The sequence below is a fragment of the Bufo gargarizans genome, chromosome 2 (assembly GCF_014858855.1).
Source record: "Bufo gargarizans isolate SCDJY-AF-19 chromosome 2, ASM1485885v1, whole genome shotgun sequence".
Taxonomy (NCBI): Eukaryota; Metazoa; Chordata; class Amphibia; order Anura; family Bufonidae; genus Bufo; species Bufo gargarizans.
Genome location: NC_058081.1, coordinates 126,651,051 through 126,676,847, shown reverse-complemented (window position 1 = coordinate 126,676,847; position 25,797 = coordinate 126,651,051). Strand labels below are relative to the sequence as shown.

The following is a 25,797-nucleotide window of genomic DNA, read 5'->3' as shown; positions in this document are numbered from 1 at the left end:
CTCATCCCGCAAAAACTGAGATTCTAGCTATGACAATCGCCCAAAAAAATAATTAAATATGGCTCTAAGAATATGGAGACACTAAAACATAATTTTTTTGTTTCAAAAATGCTTTTATTAGGTTAAAAGTGACATATTAGGTATTGCCGTATCCATAACAACCATTCTATTAATCACATGAACGAACGCCTTAGTTGAACACCGGTAAAAAAAAAAACCAGTGTCAAAAAAGCCATTTTTTGTCACCTTACATCACAAAAAGTGAAATGCAAAGCAATCAAAAAGTCATATGCACCCCAAAAATATTACCAATCAAACCGTCATCTCATCCAGGGAAAAATTAGACACTATCTAAGACAATCGCCCCAAAAAAAAAAAAACTATCGCTCTCAGAATATGGAGATACTAAAATATGATTTTATTTATTTGTTTAAAAAATGCATTTATTTTATAAAACTTAAATAAAATTAAAAAAGTATACATATTAGGTAATGCCTCGTCCGTAACAACCTGCTGTATAAAAATATCACATAACCTAAAAAAAGTGTTTATTTTTAAGTCGCAAAAAAGATCTGGATCCAATTCATGTGTAAAGGGAGCCTTAATGAATAAACTAAAAATATATATATATATATATATATATATATATATATATATATATATTTAATTAATCATTGACAACACAAGTAAGTATATTTTTTTTGCAAGATGTTTATTTTATTATCACTTTCATAAGTTTTTGCACATTTCTTTAAAAACCTGGTTAGTAACATAAACAATAGTTATGCATTTTTGCTATAACATTTAGCCTTCACAACTATGTGTGAATCCTGATAGCGATGAGTCCTTCCTTAAAGGGCTTCTGTCACTCCACTAAACTCATTATTTTTTTTTTGGTCTCCCTACAATCCTTATGCTGCGATTTCTTAATATATATAGCTATTACACTGTTTGGTTCAGTAGTTCTATCAAAAAACTGACTTTTATATTATGCAAATTACCTCTCTAGCAGCAGGTAGGGCGGCTACCTGCTGCTAGCAGCCGCATCCTCCATTCATAATGACGCCCCCTCCTCATGTTGATTGACAGGGCCAGCGGACGCGCTCGTCCTCTGACTGGCCCTGTCTTCGTTTTAAATCTCGCGCCGGTCTTCAGTTGGCGCAGGCGCACTCAGAGGAGGACGCTCGCTCAGCCGCTCCATCCTCAGCGCGCCTGTGCCGATGACGTCACATGTACACCCGGCGCAGGCGCACTGAGGATGGAGCGGCCGAGCGAGCGTCCTCCTCTGAGTGCGCCTGCGCCAACTGAAGACCGGCGCGAGATTTAAAACGAAGACAGGGCCAGTCAGAGGACGAGCGCGTCCGCTGGCCCTGTCAATCAACATGAGGAGGGGGCGTCATTATGAATGGAGGATGCGGCTGCTAGCAGCAGGTAGCCGCCCTACCTGCTGCTAGAGAGGTAATTTGCATAATATAAAAGTCAGTTTTTTTATAGAACTACTGAACCAGTGTAATAGCTATATATATTAAGAAATCGCAGCATAAGGATTGTAGGGAGACCAAAAAAAAAAAATATGAATTTAGTGGAGTGACAGAAGCCCTTTAACTTTCCTTTAGATATTTTTTTTTAATAATTTCATGATATTCTGTCACAAGATGTGTATGCTAGGTCAGTCTATGAGTGATCACCCAGTGGTTGATTGCTGCCTGTCAAGGGATTTGCTAGTATATCACTATATTATATTGAATTTGTTTCATAAGAATTTGCAGTCCTTCAAAGGTAAGGATAGACACTTCCGTATGTCTGTTTCAATGTATTTATTTTACAAAACTGATAATTGGCACAGTGTTAATTATCAAGGTGCATTGCTGTTTTAACTTTCTTACACTAGGTGTTGAGGGCCCCATCTTACTTTGCTATGGGGCCCTATGAACTATAGTTATGCCTTTGTATATAATTTTGTGGTACAATAATAAAGTTTATATGGTGTACGTTCTCAGTTTCTTCAGAGAATTATATATCCAACATAACAGCCCACAAAAAAAGAAGAAAAGACATGGACAATAGTGATAACAAGATATTTCTAACGCACAAAGAGAGCCCTGGCATACAAAATTAGTAATGCACTTTAAAAAGAAGAAAATCAATGACATAAAGAAAGAACATTGCCCAGAAGAACATGCTTATGCTCAGGCACATCATCACATGCCATGGTTTCTGGGGTAAACAGAAAGACCACACAGTGCCTGATTCGTTGCACAACAGGCCAGTGATATCCGACAGAATCCATCATCTTAAAATGAGTTCTTCTGGGTTATTCCATGGTGTCTGTCAAAGTAATGTTCCATGCTATTCTATTTTCAACACCAAAAGCAATGTAGAAAGCAATAGAGTCTTTTAGCAGAGCCTCTGAGGCAGATGAGACCAGACCCTTTATATGGTCTGGGTTCACTTTCTGAGCAGAATCATGAATATCAGAAATGTTGATTAATTCACATATATCACATTTATTTATTTATTTTTAATTTTAAATCCACCTATTATGTACTAAACTGACCTTTTCATTAACATACGTAAACCATTTTTTACTGACACCAGTTGGCCGCACTGAACACCACCTACAGACAACTTTTATATACATTATTTACTGTTTGCAGTTTCTGCAACTGCTTATACCCTGTTCTTAACACATGTACTATTCAGTATACAAACAAAAAAAAACTAATACTAATTGTATATTTTCATACATCACATGTAAAAATTATGGGGGAATTTATTAATGCTTCTGAAGTTTTCTGGAGTATAAAGGATGCAGGGAAGTTGTGTAAATCAAATAAGAAATCTAAGTCAGCTCCTATCGGACATTTAAAATAAAGGAAATGGTGTTATTCTCTCGTGCTAGATCTTTAGCTGCAGTCCGAAAAAGGAAGGTAGGTCCCGACTTCCTATAAAACACGTCAAAAGTATATATATATATATATATATATATATATACATTGGTCCGCACTGAAACAACTTTGATAGAAGCTTGCACAAAAACCTGAAAAATCTGTCGTTTTTGTGCAAGCTCATATCAGGCATAGACTTCTGTTTCTGGTGCATAGACCTTATTAAGACTAGCATAAGAAATGTCAGTCCTAACAAATTCCTCCTATCCATCTGTACACTGGTGGACACAGACAGCAGGGGATCCTTCGGCACAAATAGCATATATACTCTTTATTTATTTTATTCATTAATATAGCACTCACATACTCTGACATCGAGAGGAAATTGATGCAAACACAAAGGACTTTATGCAGTTGTTGCCATTGGTTGGATTTCAACCAGACCCCAGTGCTAATCAGTGATCCGTTATGTTCCTGCATATTTATTGCCATTGGGTCCCACTGTCTATCTATCTGTCAATCTGTATCTCAATCTCTCATTATCTTTAACTTTATTTCTCTCTTTCTGTCTGATATAAAGTGCTTTGGACTTTAAAGTATTTTTACCTGTACTATACAATAAAATATTTGACAAAGAAAATATACTCAACAACATTGACAAAAAAGTCCTTAGCGTATACTGGCCATTCAGTTTATCTGTGGGCCCCCAAATATTTATCTACCATTTTTACATGTCAGCACAGAAGCCAAAAACACTTTATACAGCCCTATTGGGGGACATGTATTCTCCTTATGGATCTGTAACACAAAGTGTAAAATATCAACTTTCCTTCCTCCTCATGTCTCCGTACTGTATGTGTTCCCAAACACCTCAGAGTATGCAGGGCACAGCACAATTGTAATATTTTCAATAAGCAAAACTAAATTTCTTACATATTAAAGTACTCTTAACACACAAAATCCTAATGCTAATAAAGATAATGATCCATTTGTGGCTTGCTGGAGTTCTCAAAATTCTGCTCACATAGGGAGGAAGTTGCCTCAGGTGAACAGCCATATTGCTATGAGGATGTTGTGAGGGACTTTCTTCTTGAACCATTATACTTGGTAGAGAAAACCTCCTCCTTCATGCTTGATGTTGAGGATTGGCTCTTTCTTGCCCCATGATCATCTTCTGAAAGTGTATCTTCAGTTTGGGTATCTAACTCTGATACATCCTGATCTGAGCAGCTGTCAGTATGGTAGTCAATCTTCTCCTCACATGGTGGCTCATCGTCAGTTTCAGTACCGCTACAAAAGACAACATGACACAAATTAGTGGTACATAATTAAGCTTTTCAGATATTAACCCATTTTCAGAGAAGCAAATGGACTAAGTGATTATACAGTGTAATTATTTGACCATGTAGCAAAATGTATTGTGCACCTTCTGCACAAGAAGAATAACGTTTATCGTTCATTCTGTAAACTTTTATCAGACATTTCAGCTTCGGTTGTGATCAGTGGCGTAACTAGAACTTACTGGGCCCCACAGCAAATAGTTTAACAACACAACCACCCCCAGCAACTTTTTCGCAACACCCTTCTCCCATACAACCTCTACTCCTGTGGCTAATCGAGATTGCTCTGTCCATTTCCTACATGTATGCACTGTATGTCATGTCACTGTACTTATTGTATATAATTTGTACAAAAAAAGAGCAAGGATTTTACAAGGTAAAAAATCTCATTTTATTCAACATAAATCACATGATCATTACAGGTAATGCTCAAATGGGACAGAACATGGAGACTGAGCCACAAAGGGCTATACAATGTGGAGAATCGTAGGCTTCGTGGCGAAACACGTGTCGAGGTTGAAGCAGTGGGGGAGTCGTGTTACCATTCTACAGCAGCAACATGGGTAGGTAACTTGGTAGCTGGATCAGGGTGGGACGAGAGGTTTGCAGTTCATTGTTATATGCCATCTTTATTAGTAGTACTGCACCGTCCATTGACACCTCACAGCATCCTCAGACAGAGGTTGTGAGCAATAGTCAGCAGTTGTTTTACATTAGGGGATTAGCAATTGCACCCACAACTACACTTTTGCTCACGGCCTCTGGTAAATTGTTGTTCTCTGCTGGGTATGGACACATTATCCCCCATTGTGATTCTCCACATTGTATAGCCCTTTGTGGCTCAGTCTCCATGTCCTGTCCCATTTGAGCATTACCTGTAATGATCATGTGATTTATATTGAATAAAATGAGATTTTTTACCTTGTAAAAATCCTTGCTCTTTTTTTGTACAAGTTGCAGTAGGTTGGGGAGTGAGGTACTGTTTTTGGGTTATTGTAGGCTCTACTTATTGTATATAATGTCATTGTACAATACTGTTGCGATGGCTCTGACAATAAAATCTTTCAGTCCTCCTCCCGAGTGGGCCCCTTCTGAGTTCTGGCCCTGTAGCAGCCACTGTCCCTGCTTCAACTACACCCTTGCTTGTGATGTATAGTGCAACCAGATTATTCTTTAACATGTTCCTCACATAGACTCATGATTACATTCTGGAGGCTACAAATAAATCTGTAAGTACTTGATTGAAATTACAATTTTTAACTATTTTCTTCATGACAATATACAGTATGTTTATCCCAAATATCTCTCTAAGCCTGTATTGCACTTGCCCATTTTTCGGCAGATGATCGCTAACCAACGTTGATATGAACACTTGCTAGCAATCATCGGGCAATCCAAATCTTTTGACATGTTAAAAAATGATTTTTTGCAGGTGTAAAATTGTGGTATCTAACCACGATCTGCCGCTGGCAAACCACTATTCAGCATGGGGACAAACAATGGCATAGTGATCGCTCCTCCCCATGCTGTGGAGGAGATCGCTGCATTTAATAGCTTCCCTCCACATATATATCTAGAGTCAATATCTGGCAAGTATGGTCATCTGACACAGTGTGGCAGTAATGACATAAAAGATAAAAGTCACTAAGGTGTTACTGTTAATATTTACAAAAGACTGTCTCACACCACTTCAAGCCAGGGGTCCATTGAAGTGGTGTTTCAAACCTAAGGACATGTTCCTTACATTAAATAAAAATTCCTGCTACACGTGCAAGTACAATGAACCCTTTTTCAGAAAAATTGCATTGAATATTGGGATTCTAGGTCATCAAAGTTGGTTAGTATACCAGGGGCAAAATTACTGCTGTAGCAGCCATAACAGCTGCTATTGGGCCCAAAGTAGCAGGAGACCTGAGCCATGACAGGGGGTTCAGACCTGAGCGTTCTGAAACGAGCGCTCTGTATGCGCGATTGTACGGGCGTTTACAATCGCGCATACAGAGACAGGCGAACACACATTGTCGCGCGTTCCCGAAAGTCTATGTACGGGAACGCGCGACAAAACACCTCAAAAAAGCTCAAGAACTTGTTTGAGCGTCGGGCGTTTTACAGCGCGATCGTACGCGCTGTAAAACGCCCAGGTGAGAACCATTCCCATAGGGAATCATTGGTTTCTCCTTGTTGAGCATTTTACAGCGCGTAGGAACGCGCTGTAAAACGCTCAGGTGTGAACTTAGGGTAAAGCCAGGCCTTTGCCTGCCTGTACACACACACACACTACATCAAGTCTGGCTGATGTGTCATCCATTACAGCCCAGGCCTCATTCTACTGCCTGTGCTTTCCCTAGCAAACAGGCTTGATGTCATCACACCTGCTGGGATGAGTAAGGCCTCTTTCACACGGGCGTGAGTTTTTTTGCCCGGATAAGAGCCGGGTGCGTTGCGGGAAAATGCGCGATTTTTTCTGCGCAGGTGCAAAACATTGTCATGCGTTGCACTCGCGTGAGAAAAATCGCGCATGTTTGGTACCCAAACCCAAACTTCTTCATAGAAGTTCGGGCTTGGGATTGATGTTCTGAAGACTGTATTATTTTCCCTTATAACATGGTTATAAGGGAAAATAATAGCATTCTGAGTACAGAATGCATAGTAAACCAGCGCTAGAGGGGTTAAAAAAATAAAATAAAAAATTTAACTCACCTTAGTCCACTTGCTCGCGAAGCCCGGCATCTCCTTGTGTCTCCGCTGCTGATGAACAGGACCTAGGGTGAGCTGCTCCATTAAATACAGGTTAAGGACCTTCGATGACGTCACTCCGGTCATCACATGGTACGTCACATGATCTTTTACCATGGTGATTCACCATGGTAAAAGACCATGTGATGACCGGAGTGACGTCATCGAAGGTCCTTAAGCTCTATTTAATGGAGCAGCTCACCCCAGGTCCTGTTCATCAGCAGCGGAGACACAAGGAGATGCCAGCTTCGCGAGCAAGTGGACTAAGGTGAGTTAAATAATTTTTTATTTTTTTTTAACCCCTCTAGCGCTGGTTTACTATGCATTCTGTATTCAGAATGCTATTATTTTCCCTTATAACCATGTTATAAGGGAAAATAATAATGATCGGGTCTCCATTCCGATGGTCTCCTAGCAACCATGCGTGCAAATCGCACGGCATCCGTACTTGCTTGCGGATGCCATCCGATTTTCACACACCCCATTCACTTCTATGGGGCTTGCGTCACGTCAAAATCGGAAAATATAGAGCATGCTGCGATTTCAACTGAACGCACAAGTGATGCGTTAAAAACATTGCTCATGTGCACAGCCCCATAGAAATGAATGGGTCAGGATTTAGTGCGGGTGCCATTCGTTCGCCGCACGGATCGCACCCGCACGGAAAACTCGCCCGTGTGAAAGGGGCCTAAGAGAGCTCACCGGCCAGATATCATCCTCCAGCCTGTGTGCTTTACTTCTCAGCTCAACAGGAGAGGTGACATCACTACATCACACATGCTGCTGGCAAGAACAGGATGTGCTTTGTTCATCAGAGGAATGGGAATAGATTAGTATTACATTTTTATTTCATTAACATTACAGGGGCTTTTTTACTTTAAGGGGAGGCATGAAGAGGGCACTAGTTTTGTGTAGAGGCACAAAGGGGGCATTCTAATGTGTTTAGGCACCAAAAGAGCATTCTGCTGTGTGGGGGCATTAAACAGTAATGACTACTGTAGGGTCTTTGCTACTGTGGAAGGGCACTAAGGGAACCTTCTACTGTGAATGGGCCACTGTTCGGTAATAACTACTGTAAAGGGGCACTAAGGGAGCATTCTACTGTAAAGGGGGGAATAAGGGGGAATAACTACTGTGTGGGGAATAGTGATGGACGAACATCTGCCGGGACGGTTCGCGAACGCGATCGTGTGAATGCGATCAAGGACAGTGACATACCAGATGTATTATTCGAATTTGCGATCTCCATTCATTATTTTTTTAAATGCTAAATATCGGCAATATAATTTTCGTGTACGTGCATGCGTACACCAGTTATAATTATTTTTTGCAATACCGTTTGTCACTGTGTGTAGCAGAGGGAACGCAGCAAAACGGCAAACAAATGCTGCAGTACCCAAATGCACTATAACGAAAGTATATTATTACTATATAACACCCCGCTTCTATCAGTTTTTTTGAGGGGCGACTGGTATATCACACCAGTTATAATTATTATTTTTTAATGGTGTTTGTCACTCTGTGTAGCTGCAGTATCGCTGCAGAACCGCTCACCACTGCTGCACAATACAATTCCACTATAATATGCTAGAAAGTATATTATAAGTGCATGTACTGCACACCTATCAATAGTATACCTATACCAGTCCTTAAAAGGACTTTTGTGGACCTATTTGATAGCGTTTTTGTCCCTAACAGTCTGTCCCTGCCCCACACAGCAACCTCTCCCTACACTGACAAAAGACTGAATGTAAATGGCGCCCAGATCAGGTTTATTTATAAGGTAGGGGTATGTCCATGTGCTGAAACTTTTCAATTGGCTGTCCTGTACCACCTGATGGATGTGTCATGGGTCAAAGTTCTTCAAAATGTAAAATAACATGGAGGGCGCAAATATAGCCATATGTTCGGCGAATTGCTAATGAGCAAAGTTTGCTGCAAACTGACAGCCAGGCGAACTGCAAGGTCATCACTAGTGGGGAATTAAGGGGGCATACCGAGCCTGGGCAGCATACTGTAAAGTAAACTCTTGACTCCTTCTCCTGTCCAGCCCTAGTAAGCATTTTATTTTCAAATTTTTTATATGGTTGATTAGGTGGTGGGTTGTATGATGAGTGTGGGTTGCTATAAGACCCAGCCTTTTCTTATAACACCCCTGCAGTATAATAAATATAGTGACATAATTTGTAAGGTTGAAAAAAGAGATATGTCTATTCAGTTCAGCCTATTGAATCGCGGAACTGAAAATCTGTCCTAGGAAATATAGTCTGCATTAGTGTTGATCGCAAATATTCTAATTGCCAATTTTTATCGCGAATATCGGCACTTTGAGAATTCACAAAAAATTTGAATATAGTGCTATATATTCGTAATCGCAAATATTCTAGATATTTTTTCATCAGTAACCTCCCTTCTTGCTTGTAGGCCAATGAGAAGACTGCAATATCTTTGTCAGAGCTTAGCAACCAATAGGAAAGTTGCCTACCCCTTACTATATAAGAACCTCCCCAGCAGCCATTTTCTGCTGTTTTTTGCATTTCTGAGAGAGATAGAGAGAGAGTGAGAGAGAAAGAGAGAGAGAGAGAGAGAGAGAGAGAGAGCAGTGTCATTATTGTGCTCTGTGCTTTCATCTGAATCCTATTCCTTATCCAATTACATTAGCTAGTTAGCTCATTTATATAATACAGATAGTTAGTGGGAGATAGTCAGTGTAGGTTATATCCTGATGCAGGGTGTTAGGTAGTGTGATAGGAATTACTGTTTCTCTGCTGTCCATACATACATGCTACAGACATAGTGCTGTAATGTCACAACCATTCCTCGTGCACGAATCAGTAATATCTACTCAGACCTGATAACACTGTTATATGGTAACACGTTGTATGTATTGCGCAAAAAAAGTGCATCATTAGTGCCCATTTGTGCAATCGCAAAAATAATGACTGACGATCTTGAATTCTAGAATTCACAAATTTATTGCGAATATTATGCAAAAAATTCTTGAAATATTGCGAAAACTAATATTGCCAATGCCGCTCATCACTAGTCTGCATAAGGGAGCAGACTTATGGAGAGGTTTTAACTGAGTACTCTAAGAATTAGGGTCTGATCTGGTCTGGTTTGACTGCTGAGCAAGGTGGCTGCACATCTTGCCATGGCAAGGCAGCAGTTGATGGGTGTTACTGCTCTAACAAGTAAGTTTAGTTGATTCTTGCAGTATTTGATTTATAATTGCTTGTATCAGTTACTGTACACATTTGGATTTTCAGTATTCTACTAAACTTCAGTAGTTATAAGAAACCGGACGGTCATTATGCAACACCTGGCACAACATTACCAATGAATGTGCAAATGAATAGCAAAAAAACCTGACCATGTGATTCTCTTGACAAATTTATTAAGTTAGCAAAGTAATTATTAGATACTTGCTTTCCATATCACAAGGAGCAGCTCCCCCAGAGGCTAAATCGGATTTAATAAATGTAAATTAAATTATACAGTATGTGCAGAATTCAAATGTAATCACAATGCTTTAGTTTAACCTGTATAGCATAGACACTAAGAGCCAAATAGGCACTCAAGACTGAAAAAGACATTGCACATCGTGTACTGACAAAATATGAAATAAAGGTTGTGACATTTTATTCTCAAATGTGTGTCCAATTTATACAAAGAGATTCTGCTTCCACCAATGTTCAAAAATATACACCTATAAATTCCCTCTGTAAAATTAAATTGAATCAAATTTTTTTATTTCATTTGTAGGTGAGTTACAATTTGCATCAACTTATTAAACTGTTACATAATTTCTAAATCAAATCTCTGTCCTATGTTGCAACCTGAAATAACTAGGGTCATTAGGCAAGCTCAATGAATGAAGACAAAGCATCTTATTACAATGAACCCATATTAATAGGCCATAAAATAGTGAACACTAGGCACAGTGGTCAATGGTTCAGTAGTCAGCCATGATTGCCAAGTCAAAATGTTCAATAGGGCAGTGTCATAAACTTATAGGTATAAGAGGTTAGACTTACCAGTACCACATCTAGGGTATCCAGGTATATGGGGCCACCCAAAACACAATTTTACCCACTGATAATGATCATTTCTGCTGCTCTCATACTATATAGCTGACAGATGCACTCATACAATGCTTATCACTGAAAAGCAACATGATTAAGAACTTAGAAATAAGGTGCAAAACACAGACTCTTTTATATCCGGGGTCTTCTAAATGGCTATTGGAAGCTGTTCCCATGCCTATATCTTTCAGATTCCCCAGCGATTCCTGCAGCCGGTCCAGTGTAGACCTTCAAGATGCATCTTCCTCCATTCCACGCTGTACAAAGTACTGCCTCCAATACTCCCAGTAAGCCACTGTTTCTCACTTCACTTTCACAGATCTGCCATAATACACTGAACAAAAATATAAACGCAACACTTTCAGTTTTGCTCCCATTTTGCATGAGCTGAACTCAAAGATCTGAAACATTTTCTACATACACAAAAGACCCATTACTCTCAAATATTGTTCACAAATCTGTCTAAATCTGTGTTAGTGAGCACTTCTCCTTTGCCAAGATAATCCATCCCACCTCACAGGTGTGGCATATCAAGGTGCTGATTAGACAGCCTGAATATTTCACAGGTGTGCCTTAGACTGCCCACAATAAAAGTCCACTCTGAAATGTGCAGTTTAATCACTAAGCACAATGCCACAGATGTCGCAATGTTTGAGGGAGCGTGCAATTGGCATGCTGACTGCAGGAATGTCTACCAGAGCTGTTGCCCATGCAACGAATGTTCATTTTTCTTCCATAAGCCATCTCCAAAAGTGTTTCAGAGAATTTGGCAGTGCATCCAACCGGCCTCACAACTGCACACCGCGTGTAACCACACCGGCCCAGGACCGCCACATCCAGCATGTTCACCTCCATGATCGTCTGAGACCAGCCACCCAGACAGCTGCAGCAACTATCGGTTTGCATAACCAAAGAATTTCTTCACAAACTGTCAGAAACTGTCTTAGGGAAGCTCATCTGCATGCTCGTCGCCCTGGACCTGACTGCAGTTCGTCATCTTAACCGACTGGAGTGGGCAAATGCTCATATTTGATGGTGTCTGGCACGTTGGAGAGGTGTTCTGTTCACGGATGAGTCCCAGTTTTCACTGTTCAGGGCAGTTAGCAGACAGTGTGTGTGGCGTAATGTGGGTGAGCGGTTTGCTGATGTTAACGTTGTGGATCGAGTGGCCCATGGTGGCGGTGGGGTTATGGTATAGGCAGGCGTATGTTATGGACAATGAACACAGGTGCATTTTATTGATGAAATTTTTAATGCACAGAGATACCGTGACGAGATCCTGAGGTCCATTGTTGTGCCATTCATCCACGACCATCACCTCATGTTTCAGCCTGATAATGCACGGCCCCATATTGCAAGGATCTTTACACAATTCCTTGAAGCTCAAAGCATCCCAGTTCTTGCGCGGCCAGCATACTCACCGGACAAGTCACCCATTTGGGATGCTCTGGATAGGCGTATAAGACAGCATGTTCTAGTTCTTGCCAATATTCTGCAACTTCGCACAGCTATTGAAGAGGACTTGACCAAAAATTCCACAGGCCACAATCAACAACCTGATCAACTCTATGCAATGGAGATGTGTTGCACTGCGTGAGGCAAATGGGGGCCACACCAGATACTGACTGGTTTTCTGACACCCACCTCCTTCCCAGTATGGCAAAACTGTTCACATTTCAGAATGGCCTTTTGTTGTGTGAAGTCTAAGGCACACCTGTGCAATATTCATGCTGTCTAATCAGCACCTTGATATGCCACACCTGTGAGGTGGGATGGATATCTCGGTAAAGGAGAAGTGCTCACTAACACAGATTTAAACAGATTTGTGAACAATATTTGAGAGTAATGGGTCTTTTGTGTATGTAGTAAATGTTTCAGATCTTTGAGTTCAGATCATGCAATATGTGAGCAAAACCGAAAGTGTTGCATTTATATTTTTGTTCAGTATATAATCACAGATAGGCAGAAGAAATAGTGCAGACTGTTTCCAGTATAAGGCCGTTGTGTGGCCGTTCCGCGCATTGGGGATCGCAATTGCAGTCCCCAATGCACGGCAAAATCAGTGCAGCGGGCCGGACCCATTCAACTTGAATGGGTCCGTGGTCTGTCCGCACTGCAGAAAAATGTCATATTTATTTGCAGTGCGGATAAACGAAAAGATACACCACAGAAGCACTCCGTTGTGCTTCCGGTGTTCCGTTCCGTGATTCCGTTCTGCATCTCCGGAATTGGGGACCCATTCAAGTGAATGGGTACGCATCCGTGATGCGTTGTGCACACGGCCGGCGGATGTGGATTGCAGACATGCCGTTTGCGGCCGCAATAGGGCCACGGCCGTCCAATAGCCGTGTGCATGAGGCCTAAAAGAGGAGGATTTATTATACTCTCATTTAAAATGTTCATAAGATATGACAGTAAAAGCACACGTCTCTGCCCCACCACTGGATTTGCTGGTCAGGGCTTCTCCTAGAGATGTGCAGCGTGCCACGCTTTCACTTTATATACAACGTGAAAAATCCATAAGACCTCGCTGCAAAACCAACTAAGTGTGAACTGCTTCCAATATCCATTTATTTGAGCTATAGAGTGTCTGTGATTTGTACCTTACCTCCAAGGTCTTAGTCTTGCTGGTTTTCAGTGATAGGCATTGTGTGTAAATTGTTCTTACCCAATTTTTTTTCCATTTTGTGGTAGTGAAATACCCCCTTTTTTTAAATAATTTTAGTAGATCCCCAGATTTCGTAACAGCCATCACTAGGGAGGTGCAGAAACACATGTAGTCATTGCTGAACCACTTAGAAATTCTATGTCCATTGCCAAGCCTGCAGTGTATGCACACAGCCTGTGTCCACTTGGTGGGCTATTTCAGTCCTAGTAGAGTCCTAGTAGAGTTACACTGCTCAAACACCACTGCTTGTCACCAGGACCCCAGAAATCACCACCCTTTATTAAGCCACATTCAAAAAAACTATGTAAATTGAGAAGAAACACATAAAAATGAAAAAAAAAAGCAGAATATTACCAGAGTCTAACAGTTAAATTATACCAAAGGAAGATGTACAGTATAGACAGCAAAGCATGATATACAGAGCACCAACATGTTTTGCCTTGCCAGGGACATCGAAGAGCCTTGGAGGGAACTGAGATGAAACTGGATAATAATAGCAAATGGGCACTAAAGAAGCACTTGATTCTGTGCTCATGTGCCATTTATTGTCTCTTTAAAATGCTTTTCCCTAGTTCCCCTTTCTGCTCAGTTGTCTTTCAGTGTTCAGTACTGGTTACTATAGATATGAAGGGGGAAGGGGGAGTGGGGAAACAGCCTACGTTTTATGAACAGCCGATGACCTGTGGCAATCTTACCTGCTCGCGCAGCCCGGCATCTCTTCTGTCTTCTTCTTTGCTGATTGCAGGAAAAGGACCTGTGGTGACGTCACTCCGGTCATCACATGGTCCATCACATGATCTTTTTACCATTCTGTCTTCTTCAAAGAAGAAGACAGAAGAGATGCCGGCTGCGCGAGCAAGTGGATTAAGGTGAGTTAAATGATTTTTAATTTTTTTTAACCCCTCCAGCACTATTGTACTATCCATTCTGTATTCAGAATGCTATTATTTTCCCTTATAACCATGTTATAAGGGAAAATAATAAAATGATCGGGTGTCCCCATCCCGATTGTCTCCTAGCAACCGTGCGTGAAAATCACACCGCATCCGCACTTGCTTGCATTCACTTCGATGGGGCCTGCGTTGCGTGGAAATCGCACAATATAGAGCATGCTGCGATTTACAAGCAACGCAGAAGTGATGCGTTAAAACCAACGCTCATGTCCACGGCCCCATAGAAATGAATGGGCCCGGATTCAGTGTGGGTGCAATGCGTTCACCTCACGCATTGCACCCGTGCGGAATACTCGCCCGTGTGAAAGGGGCCTAACTGATTTGCCGACTGATGCAAATACTGGCAGAATTCCTGGCAGAACTGCAGAAGTAAATCTGCTCCATATGTCTTGCTAGGTTCAATGGAAAACAAGAACCACCTATTTCTATACCGCTGCATACTGTAGTTACAAAGTAAACTTATTATCAGTATTTTACATTTTATAACACTTACGGTAACAGCTGCTCAGCTAAACAGAGTTCTTTAATCAAAGAAAAACTTTAACAAAGTGCCACTAGGATGACTCAGAATGACTTTACAACAAATGTGTAAGTAATCTGTTAAATAGATGAGCCATGAAGTTAATCCTGAATTAGAGCTGTACAGAGCATAAAGATTATATACACAGTATATGGAGGTTGGAAGATTCGCTCTGACACTGTAACACTGTCTCAATAAATCTAGTGAGAAACCTGGCCTTATTACCACATGCAATATGTATTAGCAATGTAATTTTGTCCAATTCTAGATGGGATGAAAATCTGTCAATTTAATGACTGGAAGATGTTTTTGATAGGTGTTCTTTAATATAAAGACTTAATATTTCAGTGCAGCAGAATGTCTCATATAACGATATTTTAAGCAATAAGTATGATTAACTTAACCATCACAAAATTCATTTTGGGGTGAAAAGAATTACAAATGCATAGTTGAAGTCCTTTAAGTTTAAAAGGATATGTGTGTGCTTCAGTCTCAATTTGCATAATGCCAAAGATAAAATCTACACAAAATACAGAGAGACTTGGTAAATACTTTGCTTCACTGATCTGGTAGTTTGGAGTAATAGTACATTTTTGTAACCAAACTAACAGTGAGGCCTAGTTCACACGAACGTATGGCTTTTATAGTTTTTTGCGGTCCGTTTTTCACGGATCCGTTGTTCCGTTTTTGAGTTCCGTTGTGTTTCCGTTTCCGTTCCGTTGTTCCGTTCCGTTTTTCCGTATGCCATGTACAGTTTACAGTAATTACATAGGAAAAATTGGGCTGGCCATAACATTTTCAATAGATGGTTCAGAAAAAACGGAACGGAAACGGAAGACATACGGATGCATTTCCGTATGTGTTCCGTTTTTTTTGCGGATCCATTGACTTGAATGGAGCCACGACCCGTGATTTACGGCCAAATATAGGACAAGCTCTATCTTTCAACGGAACGGAAAAACGGAAACGGAAGGCATACGGAACACATTCCGTTTTTTTTGCGGAACCATTGAAATGAATGGTTCCGTATACGGAACACAAAAAAACGGCCCGTACACCCGCAAAAAAAACGTTCGTGTGAACTAGGCCTAAGGCTCTGTCACACTGCCATTGTGCACCTCCTGTAGGTATTCTGCCAATTCTGACAGCAGGAATACTGGAACATACTATTTTTGTTTGTCAAAATGATCCCAACAGAACTGATTATAATTTAGTGTGGTGCATTGATCGCATTTTGATGCTACGTATGACAGGTCTTTGACAGTGTCGTGGCTTCCATTATAAATAGTAGCCATGATGTCCGTGAGGCCAAAGCCTTAATATAAATTCCTGGTTTACAATTACCAGAAAGTAATGCATTGAGAGAACTATGATGACTATTACAATTGACAATGAAGTGGAATTAATTGCTGGTAGTTTTCCAGAATTCTGAGGGATGCTTTGTATGCAGAGAAAAAACATACAGTAGCTCAATATTAATGCAAAAATGTGTGAGTGTAGTCCCGGACGGTGGCTTGCACGCTCGTGAGAAGCCGGAAAGTTTTCCCAAGTGAAACCTTCTGTGTGATGTCACACACAAATACAGATGCCTGTAGAGATCACAATACCTTTCAAGGCTTCTCCACGAGTGCACAAACCACCAGCCGAGGTGCGCGCACACACCTGCAGGAGCTGAACACTCCATACCAGGGTCAAGGACAGCGCGTTCTGAATTATCTGGCAACTGACAGCGAGGAGGACGAGCAAAATTCCTTAAATAAAGATGAGCAATGGCAAGTAGTATACTATGACAGTAAGTATTTCAGACATTTTTTTTTAATATATACATTTATTGATGGCATATTAGCAGCATAATTAACAGTAGATATAAAGCAAGGAACACATTAATTATAGAGTTAGCGCAGGCACTATATTTTATAATATTTTTTTTAATTGTTTATTCTGCCTGCTACTATCTGGCGTCTTTAAGTGTACTCAGCTATTGCCATGTGTGCACTAGTCCCTGCAGTTTTTACTAGTGATGGACAGACATCACGTTCGAGATCAAATGTTCGCAAACCGCGCGTTTGCGGTGAGCCCCATTGACTTTAATGGCAGGCGAACCTGAAAAACTTTCAGGTCATATTTGCAGCCACCAAATAGTTACTAGAAGTGCACAAATAGTCCCATAACATGGACAGTGACAAACCAGAGGGGGATCATTGGCAAAAATACCCACACAAAATATGTATTTTAATCAGGGGCCATTTTTATGCGTTTTAAAGGGCATCTCTCAAAAATGTGCCCTGCTGGAGCCTAGAAATTTCTTAATTTAGGCCACGGGAGTACAGGCCACAAAAATTAGGCATTCACCTGACAGAAAATAACTTGTGATTATGTGACTGGAGGTATATTAGGCAGTCATTGGATAAAAATTATACTGAAGGCCAGTACAGGCCCCAAAAATTAGGCATTAACCTGATAGAAAAGAACTTGTGATTATGTGGCTGGAGGTACATTAGGAGGTTACTGGATAAAAGTTTTATTGTAGGCCAGTACAGGCACCAAAAATTAAGCATTCACCTGACAGAAAACAACTTATGATGATGTGGCTGGAGGTACATTAGGCGGTCACCGGATAAATTTTTTATTGTAGGCCAGTATAGACCCCAAAAATTAGGCATTCATCTGACAAAAAAAGAACTTATGATTATGTGACTGGAGGTACATTAGGTGGTCACTGGACAAAAAATTTACTGTAGGCCAGTACAGGCCCCAAAAATTAGGCATTCACCTGACAAAAAAGAACTTGTTATTATGTGGCTGGAGGTACATTAGGCGGTCACTGGCTAAAAATTTTACTGTAGGCTAGTATAGGCTGGAGGTACATTAGGCGGTCAATGGATACAAATTTTACTGTAGGCCACAGGAGTACAGGCCCCAAAAATGATGCATTCACCTGACAGAAAATAACTTGTGAGTATGTGGCTGGAGGTACATTAGGCGGTTACTGGCTAAAAATTTTACTTTAGGCCAACATAAGCACCAAAAATTAGGCATTCACCTGACAGAAAATAACTTGCGATTATGTTGCTGGAGGTACATTAGGCTGTCACTGGAAAAACTAATTATACTGGAGGCCAGTACAGACCCCAAAAATTAGGCATTCGCCTGACAGAAAAGAACTTGTGATTATATGGCTGGAGGTACATTAGGCGGTCACTGGAATTTTTTTTTATTGTAGGCCAGTACAGGCTCCAAAAATTAGGCATTCGTCTGACAGAAAAGAAATTGTGATTATGTGGCTGGAGGTACATTAGGCGGTCACTGGAATTTTTTTTTTTATTGTAGGCCAGTACAGGACCCAAAAATTAGGCATTCGTCTGACAGAAAAGAACTTGTGATTATGTGGCTGGAGGTACATTAGGCGGTCACCAGATAAAAATGTTATTGAAGGCCAGTATAGAACCCAAAAATTACACATTCACCTGACAGAAAATTGCTGGTGTGATAGAATTGATACCCGCACCTCTGCCTCTGCCAGCGCCCGCAACAGCAGAATGCAGCATCTCTCGCAGCAAGGCCTGGAAATGCTGCATTCTGCAAGCCCTCTGTGATGCTGGTAACATGTCCGCCATTTTGTGCTTGTAACGGGGGTCTAAGTACATTGCCACCCAGTACTGGTCTTTGCCCTTTATGCTTTTTATATGTGTGTCCCTTTTCAAACACTGGAGCATAAAGGCCCCCATTTGCACTAAATTGGAAGCCGTGGAGTGCCCTGGCTCCTGCTCATCGCACAGGAGAATGTCGTCCTCTGTCTGCTCCGCCCAGCCACGGACAACACCAGAGATCCCCGAAAAGTTTAAAGTGCCCCTCAAAGCATGCTCTTCCAGCTCCTTCCTCCTCCTCCTTCCCCAGTCACCATCCTCCTCTGACTCCTGTTCAGACTCCTGCTGACTTGTCTCAGATGGAGTAGCCCCCCCGGGAATTCATTCAGCATTACGACTTCCTCATCTTCCAGATCCTGCTTCTCGATGGCTTGATCAATGACATGACGCAATGCACGCTCCAGAAAGGAGCAAGGTACAATGTCACTGATGGCGCCCTGGCTGCGACTGACCAGTTTGGTGATCTCATCAAATTGCTGCAGAAGACTGCATGCTTCGTGCATGATCAGCCACTGGCGCGGTGAAAGGAAACCAAGCTCCCCAGAACCTGTCTTGCTGCAGAGTTCGTACAGGAAGTCGTTAACGGCACGTTGCTGCTGGAGCAGCCTATCAAGCATATACAAGTTGGAGTTCCAGTGAGACAGGCTGTCACAAATCAGACATCTGATGGGCAGGTAGTGTCACTGCTTAATGTCAGCAAGGCGAGCCATGGCTGTGTAAGATCTTCTAAAATGGCCAAAGATTTTCCTGGCTTGCCTCAAGACATCCTGGACACAAGTTATTTGGAAACAAATCGCTGCACAACTAAGTTCAGGACATGTGCCTTGCACGGCAAGTGTGTCATTTTGCCCTGTTTCAGCGAGCTCAGGAGATTTGCACCATTGTCGCACACCACCTTACCAACTGTCAAATTGAGCGGGGTTAGCCACTGATTAGCCTGTGACCTCAGAGCTGAAAGCAGTGCAGAACCGGTGTGACTCTTGGCTTCCAGGCACAACAGCCATAGCACAACATGGCACTGACTCACCTGGGACGTGGAATAGGTTGTGGAGAGCTTAGGGGGCTCAGTGGAAGAGGCAGTAGCAGTGGAGAAGGAGGAGTCAGCTGAGAAGGAGATGGAGGATGGAGTAGGAGGAAGAGAAGAAGAGGCAATGCATACAATCCGTGGCGGTAACACCAAGTCCCCTTGGGAGCCACGGGTTACTGATTGACGGCCGTCAGAAGGTTCACCCAGTGGGCAGAAAAAGTTATGTACCTTCCATGCACGTGTTTGCTAGACCATGTGTTTGTGGTCAGATGTATCTTGGCACCGACACTGTGTGCCAGAGATATATTCACTTGCCGCTGAATGTGGCCATATAGCTCTGGGATGCCCTTTTGGGAGAAATATTTCCTTCTGGGGACCCTCCATTGCGGTGTGCCAATGGCTACAAATTTTCTAAAGGCCTCCTAGTCCACCAGTTTATATGGCAGTAGTTGGAGGGCTAGCAGTTCTGACAATCTAGCGGTCAGCCTTTGGGCAAGAGGGTTATCCGGCAACATCAACTTTTTAGGCTCAAACATTTGGGCCATGGAAGCCTGCCTTCTACCAGATAAACGTGATGATGGCATGGTGGAAGGTGGAGTGGAGGATAAATGGGAGGAGAGAGAAAAAGGAGAAGAGGCAGGACATGGCGCGCCAGGAGTGTGGCTTTGTTGGTTCTGACGGCGTTGCTCCCACTGGGCTCGGTGATGGGAGGCCAGGTGTCATCTTCAGGCAGTCGTCCCTAGGTGAGTGTTGGGCTTACCACGACTTATGCATTGACAGCACAGGCTGCAGATGACAACACTATTGTCAGCAGCTGACACGTTAAAAAAAGCCTACTCTGCGGAGCCATGTGTTGGCGTCCTGGGAGTGCCAGAGGTGACCATGCATGCTGAATGGCTCGCTCCAGATACATTTTTAGTCAGCTTTTTGCCTCCTGTGCCCTGTTAGTCCTCTTCTCCTCCCACTCTGCTGCTCTGTCTCTCCCTCTTAACTCCCCTCCTCTTCCTCTCTTGTGGGCACCCACGTGATGTCCATCGACATGTCATCATCATAACCTTCACTACCACTGACATTTGAGATCTCAGAGTAGGCAGCAACAGCCGTAACCTCCCTCCTTGAGCTGATCTAGGAACTGTGGTCAGACTGCAGGCTGGCAGCCATTGCTACCTCCTCTCTCTCATCTGATGACAAGAATGGCTGTACATCGGTAAGTTCTGGGAATGTATGGGAAGATAATTCCTCTCACTCGAGTGAAGGGGCTATGGTGGTGGTGGTGGTGTCTTTGGGGGTGTACACAACAGAGAGTGAGGAGAGTGCAGATGCAGAGGATGAGGATGCTACAGAGGCGGAAGCCTGAATGAGCCACTCAACCAACTCTGGTAGTTGAAGTAATTGCTCGCAACTTCTCCAACTTCCCACTTAGGCTCCGGCCTGCTCGACTCCTACTACCCGTGCAGAACGGCCTGCCTCTTCCTCTGCCTGTCATTTTCAAAATGACCCTGTGCGTAAGTCCCTAGAGAAGAGCAGTATTTGTGGAAGGCCTCAATCAATATTTGGTGGAAACAGGCATATCAAACCCCTTAATCAGAATTTTGTAAAAGGGGGTATATCGCAGCCCACAAGCGGTATTTGGTGAAAGCAGGTATATCAAACCCCTTAATCAGTATTTTGTGAAAGCAGGTATATTGCAGGCCTCAATCAATATTTGGTAGAAACAGGTATATCAAACCCCTAATCAGTATTTTGTGGAAGCAGGTATATCGCAGGCCTCAATTAATATTTGGTGGAAGCAAGTATATTAAACCCCTTTAATCAGTATTTTGTGGAAGCAGGTATATCACAGGCCTCAATCAATATTTAGTGGAAAAAGGTATATCAAACCCCTTGAAGGGATTTTTCCCATCTCAGACAATGGGGGCCTATCACTAGGTTATGCTCCCTTTGTCTGATAGGTGCAGGTCCCAACGATGGCTCAGCTATTGCAGTGTGCCCCATAGAAATGAATGGAAGCATGGGCCGCGCATGAGTGGTGCACTCCCATTCACTTCTATGGGAGCAGCGCTTGGTGGTGGATGGACCCTGGGAGATCTGTGGTCCTCCAGCCACAGCGCTCCCTGCTTTGTTCTCGTTGTAGGTGCGGGTCCCAGCGGTGGGACCAGGTCCTATAAGGCAAAGGGGGCATATCCTAGCGATATTCCCCCATTGTGTGAGATGGGAATACCCCTTTAATCAGTATTTTGTGGAAGCAGGCATATCGCAGGCCTCAATCAATATTTGGTGGAGACAGGTATATCAATGCCCTTAATCAATATTTTTGTGGAAGCAGGTATATCGCAGGCCTCAATAAATATTTGTTGGAAACAGGTATATCAAACCCCTTAATCAGTATTTGTGGAAGCAGGCATATCGTAGGCCTCAATCAATATTTGGTGCAAACAGGTATATCAAACCCCTTAATCAGTATTTTGTGGAAGCAGGTATATCACAGCCCTCAATCAGTTTTTGGTGGAAGCAGGTATATCAATCCCTTTAATCAGTATTTTGTGGAAGCAGGTGTAACGTAGGCCTCATTCAATATTTCGTGGAACCAGGTATATCAAACTCTTTAATCAGTATTTTGTGAAAGCAGGTATATACTGTAGTAGCCTTCAATCAGCATTTTCTGGAAGCAGGTATATCAAACCCCTTAATCAGTTTTTTGTGGAAGCAGGTATATTGCAGGCCTCAATCAATATTTGGTGGAAACAGGTATATCGAACCCCTTAATCTGTATTTTGTGGAATCAGATATATTGTAGATGTCAATTAGTATTTTGTGGAAGCAGGTATTTTGCAGGCCTCAATCAATATTTGGTGGAAGCAGGCATATCAATCCCCTTAATAAGTATTTTCTGGAAGCAGGTATATTGCAGGCCTCAATAAATATTTGGTGGAAACAGATATATCGAACCCCTTAATCATTATTTTGTGGAAGCAGGTATATCAAACCTCTTAAATCAGTATTTTGTGGAAGCAGATATATCACAGGCCTTAATATATACTTGGTGGAAACAGGTATATCAAACCCCTTAATCTGTATTTTGTGGAAACAGGTATATCGCAGCACTCAATCAGTATTTTGTGGAAGCACGTATTTCAAACACCATAATCAGTATTTTGTGGAAGCCGGTATATCACAGGCATCAATCAATATTTGGTGGAAGCAGGTATATCAATCCCCTTAATCCATATTTTGTGGAAGCAGGTATATCAGAGGCCTCAATCAATATTTGGTGGAAACAGGTATATCAAACCCCTTAATCACTATTTTGTGGAAGCAGGTATATTGCAGGCCTCTATCAATATTTGGTGGAAGTAGGTATATCAATACCCTTAATCTGTATTTTGTGGAAGCAGATATATCATAGGCTTCAATCAATATTTAGTGGAAGCCGGATGTATTAAACCCCTACTCAGTATTTTTTGGAAGCAGGTGCATCACAGCCTCAATCAATATTTTGTGGAAGCAGGTATATCAGAGGCCTCAATCAATATTTGGTGGAAACAGGTATATCAAACCCCTTAATCACTATTTTGTGGAAGCAGGAATCTTGCAGCCCTCGATCAGTATTTTGTGGAAGCAGGTATATCACACCCCTCAATAATTTTTTTTGCCACAACAGTTATATCACACCACCCTGTTTATTTGAGGCAACAGGTATATTGCAGACATAAATCAGCATTCTGTGGAAGCAGATATATCACACCCCTCAATCAGTTTTTTGGGGGACAACAGGTATACCACACACATTACAAATAGATTAGTCTAGCAATAGCAGATACAAGAAGAGTATAAACTCTTGCAGTACTGCAGAAGGAGGTGAGGTTCAATGAAGAGACACAGGGTGAATGAAGATGGGTCTGTGCCCCCTGAAATAGCAGGGAAGTGACAAGCATGAGCGGGAGACATTGCGGTGTAACTCCATCGAGCCCTAAAATATCAGATTACTCCTTATTTAATTAGCAATTTAGTATTTTTTAAATACTGTAATATAGTCCAGGTTCAATAAAAAATACAGTACATTAAAGCAAAAAGTTGTAATTTATCTTTGCAAAGGTGTCATACGCAATAGCTAGAGATGAGTGAAGTTTTAAAAATCTTGATTTGGACAATTAGTCAAATTTGTCCCAGAAAATGTATTTGATCTGAATTTATTTGTCACAAATCATGTTAAAATCAACTATTTCCCAGCTGCAGAGAACCTGTATCTCGGTGTACATCACTGTCCATTACATAAACATGCATAGCTTGTCCGCTGTGGTAGTGAAACAGTTTTTGTGTCAGTATGAAAGGCAGGTGACAGGCGTACCTTTTAAGTCTCATGCACACAGTCCTCAAGTCACGGGTCAGCAAAAAAAAACTGGTGATGTCCGTGTTGCATTTTTTATTTTTATTTTTTATCCATTGTAACAATGCCTGCCCTTGTCCACAAAACAGACAAGAATAGGATATATTCTGTCTTTTTTGCGGAACTATCATGTGTAACATGGAAACGGAATGCACATGGAGTCATTTCCGTGTTTTTGCAGACCCATTGAAGTGAATGGTTCTACATACGGGCTGCAAAGAAAGCAGAATGGACACAGAAAAAGAATTACATTTGTGTGCATGAGCCCTTGGATGACACTGGCAGCTCTGGCCTGTCACCGCGACTGCTGCTATCACTTCCCCCCCCCCCCCCTTCTTCTGCTGGTACTTCTGCCAGCTCCAAAAACATTTTGTCCACTGCTCGTTCCCTTAGAAGACATACAGTACTGTAACTGTAAGTGTAAAATAGCTGTAATATTAGACCACAATTTCTCCCCAATTACAGAATAAAAGATTAACCAATTTACTTATATATAAAAGAACGTGAAACCCCCAAAAACATTAGTACCAGACCACTTTTTCACCCCAATTACAGAATTACGGATTAATGAATTTACTTATATATAAAAGAATGTAAACCCCCCAAAATCAGTAGTATCAGACCGGAATTCACCCCAATTACAGAATAAAGGATTAACAGAATAACTTATATATAAAAGAATGTGAACAACCTAGTAGTTTCCGGACGAAATTTCACCACAGAATCAAGGATGAATGGATGTACAATACTTATATATAAAAGAACATAAGCACCATAAAATCAGTTGTATTAGACAGCAGTTTCACCCCAATAACAGAATCAACGATTAATAGAATTACTTATGTATAATACAGAGTGAACACTCTAAAAATACTCTACAGTATTAGGCTACATTCACACGTCAGTATTTTTCTATAATCCGAATTTCAGTCCGTTTTTTGCGGATCCGTTGTTCCTGAAAATGTTTCCGTATGTCATCCGTATGTCATCCGTTTTTTGCGGATCCGCAAAAAACGGAAACATGTATATATTCAATAATCAAATAAAGTTGTTTGGATTTCTTTGAAAAAAAATTGAAAAAAATAAATAAATAAATAATAAAAAAAATTGGCTATGTGTTTCCAGGAACGGATTCCGCAAAAAACGGAAGACATACGGAATGACATCCGATTGTCATCCGTTTTTTGCGGATCCATTGACTTTGTATTGTACCAGGATCCGATTTTTCAGGACAAGAATAGGACATGTTTTATATTTAAACGGACATGCGGAACGGAACAACGGAAACGGACAGCACACATTGTGCTGTCCGATTTTTTCCAGGACCCATTGAAAATGAATGGGTCCAGATCTGGTCCTGATCTGTTCCTGAAAAAACGGAACAGATCAGGAAAGAAAAAACGGACGTGTGAATGGACCCCAAGAATGATTTAACCCAAATTAGTGCAGTAAGGTGTAATAGAATAGCTCCTATTACACAGTTCAGTGGTCCCTGCTCTCTTCCCCATAGTATGGATAAAGTCTCCCTATTATATCCCTACATTAT

General features: G+C 41.6%; 1 protein-coding gene across 1 annotated transcript in view; it reads right to left on the bottom strand.

Annotated features, from left to right (window-relative positions):
* Positions 1 to 1,519: 1,519 nt before the first annotated feature.
* AGBL1 (AGBL carboxypeptidase 1) overlaps positions 1,520 to 25,797 on the bottom strand; it is a 1,106,789-nt gene continuing 1,082,511 nt past the window's right edge. Inside the window, exon 23 of the mRNA XM_044279459.1 lies at positions 1,520 to 4,178. Within this exon, the coding sequence (XP_044135394.1) occupies positions 3,950 to 4,178 (229 nt within the window). The 3' untranslated portion in view covers positions 1,520 to 3,949. The remainder of the gene's footprint in view (positions 4,179 to 25,797) is intronic.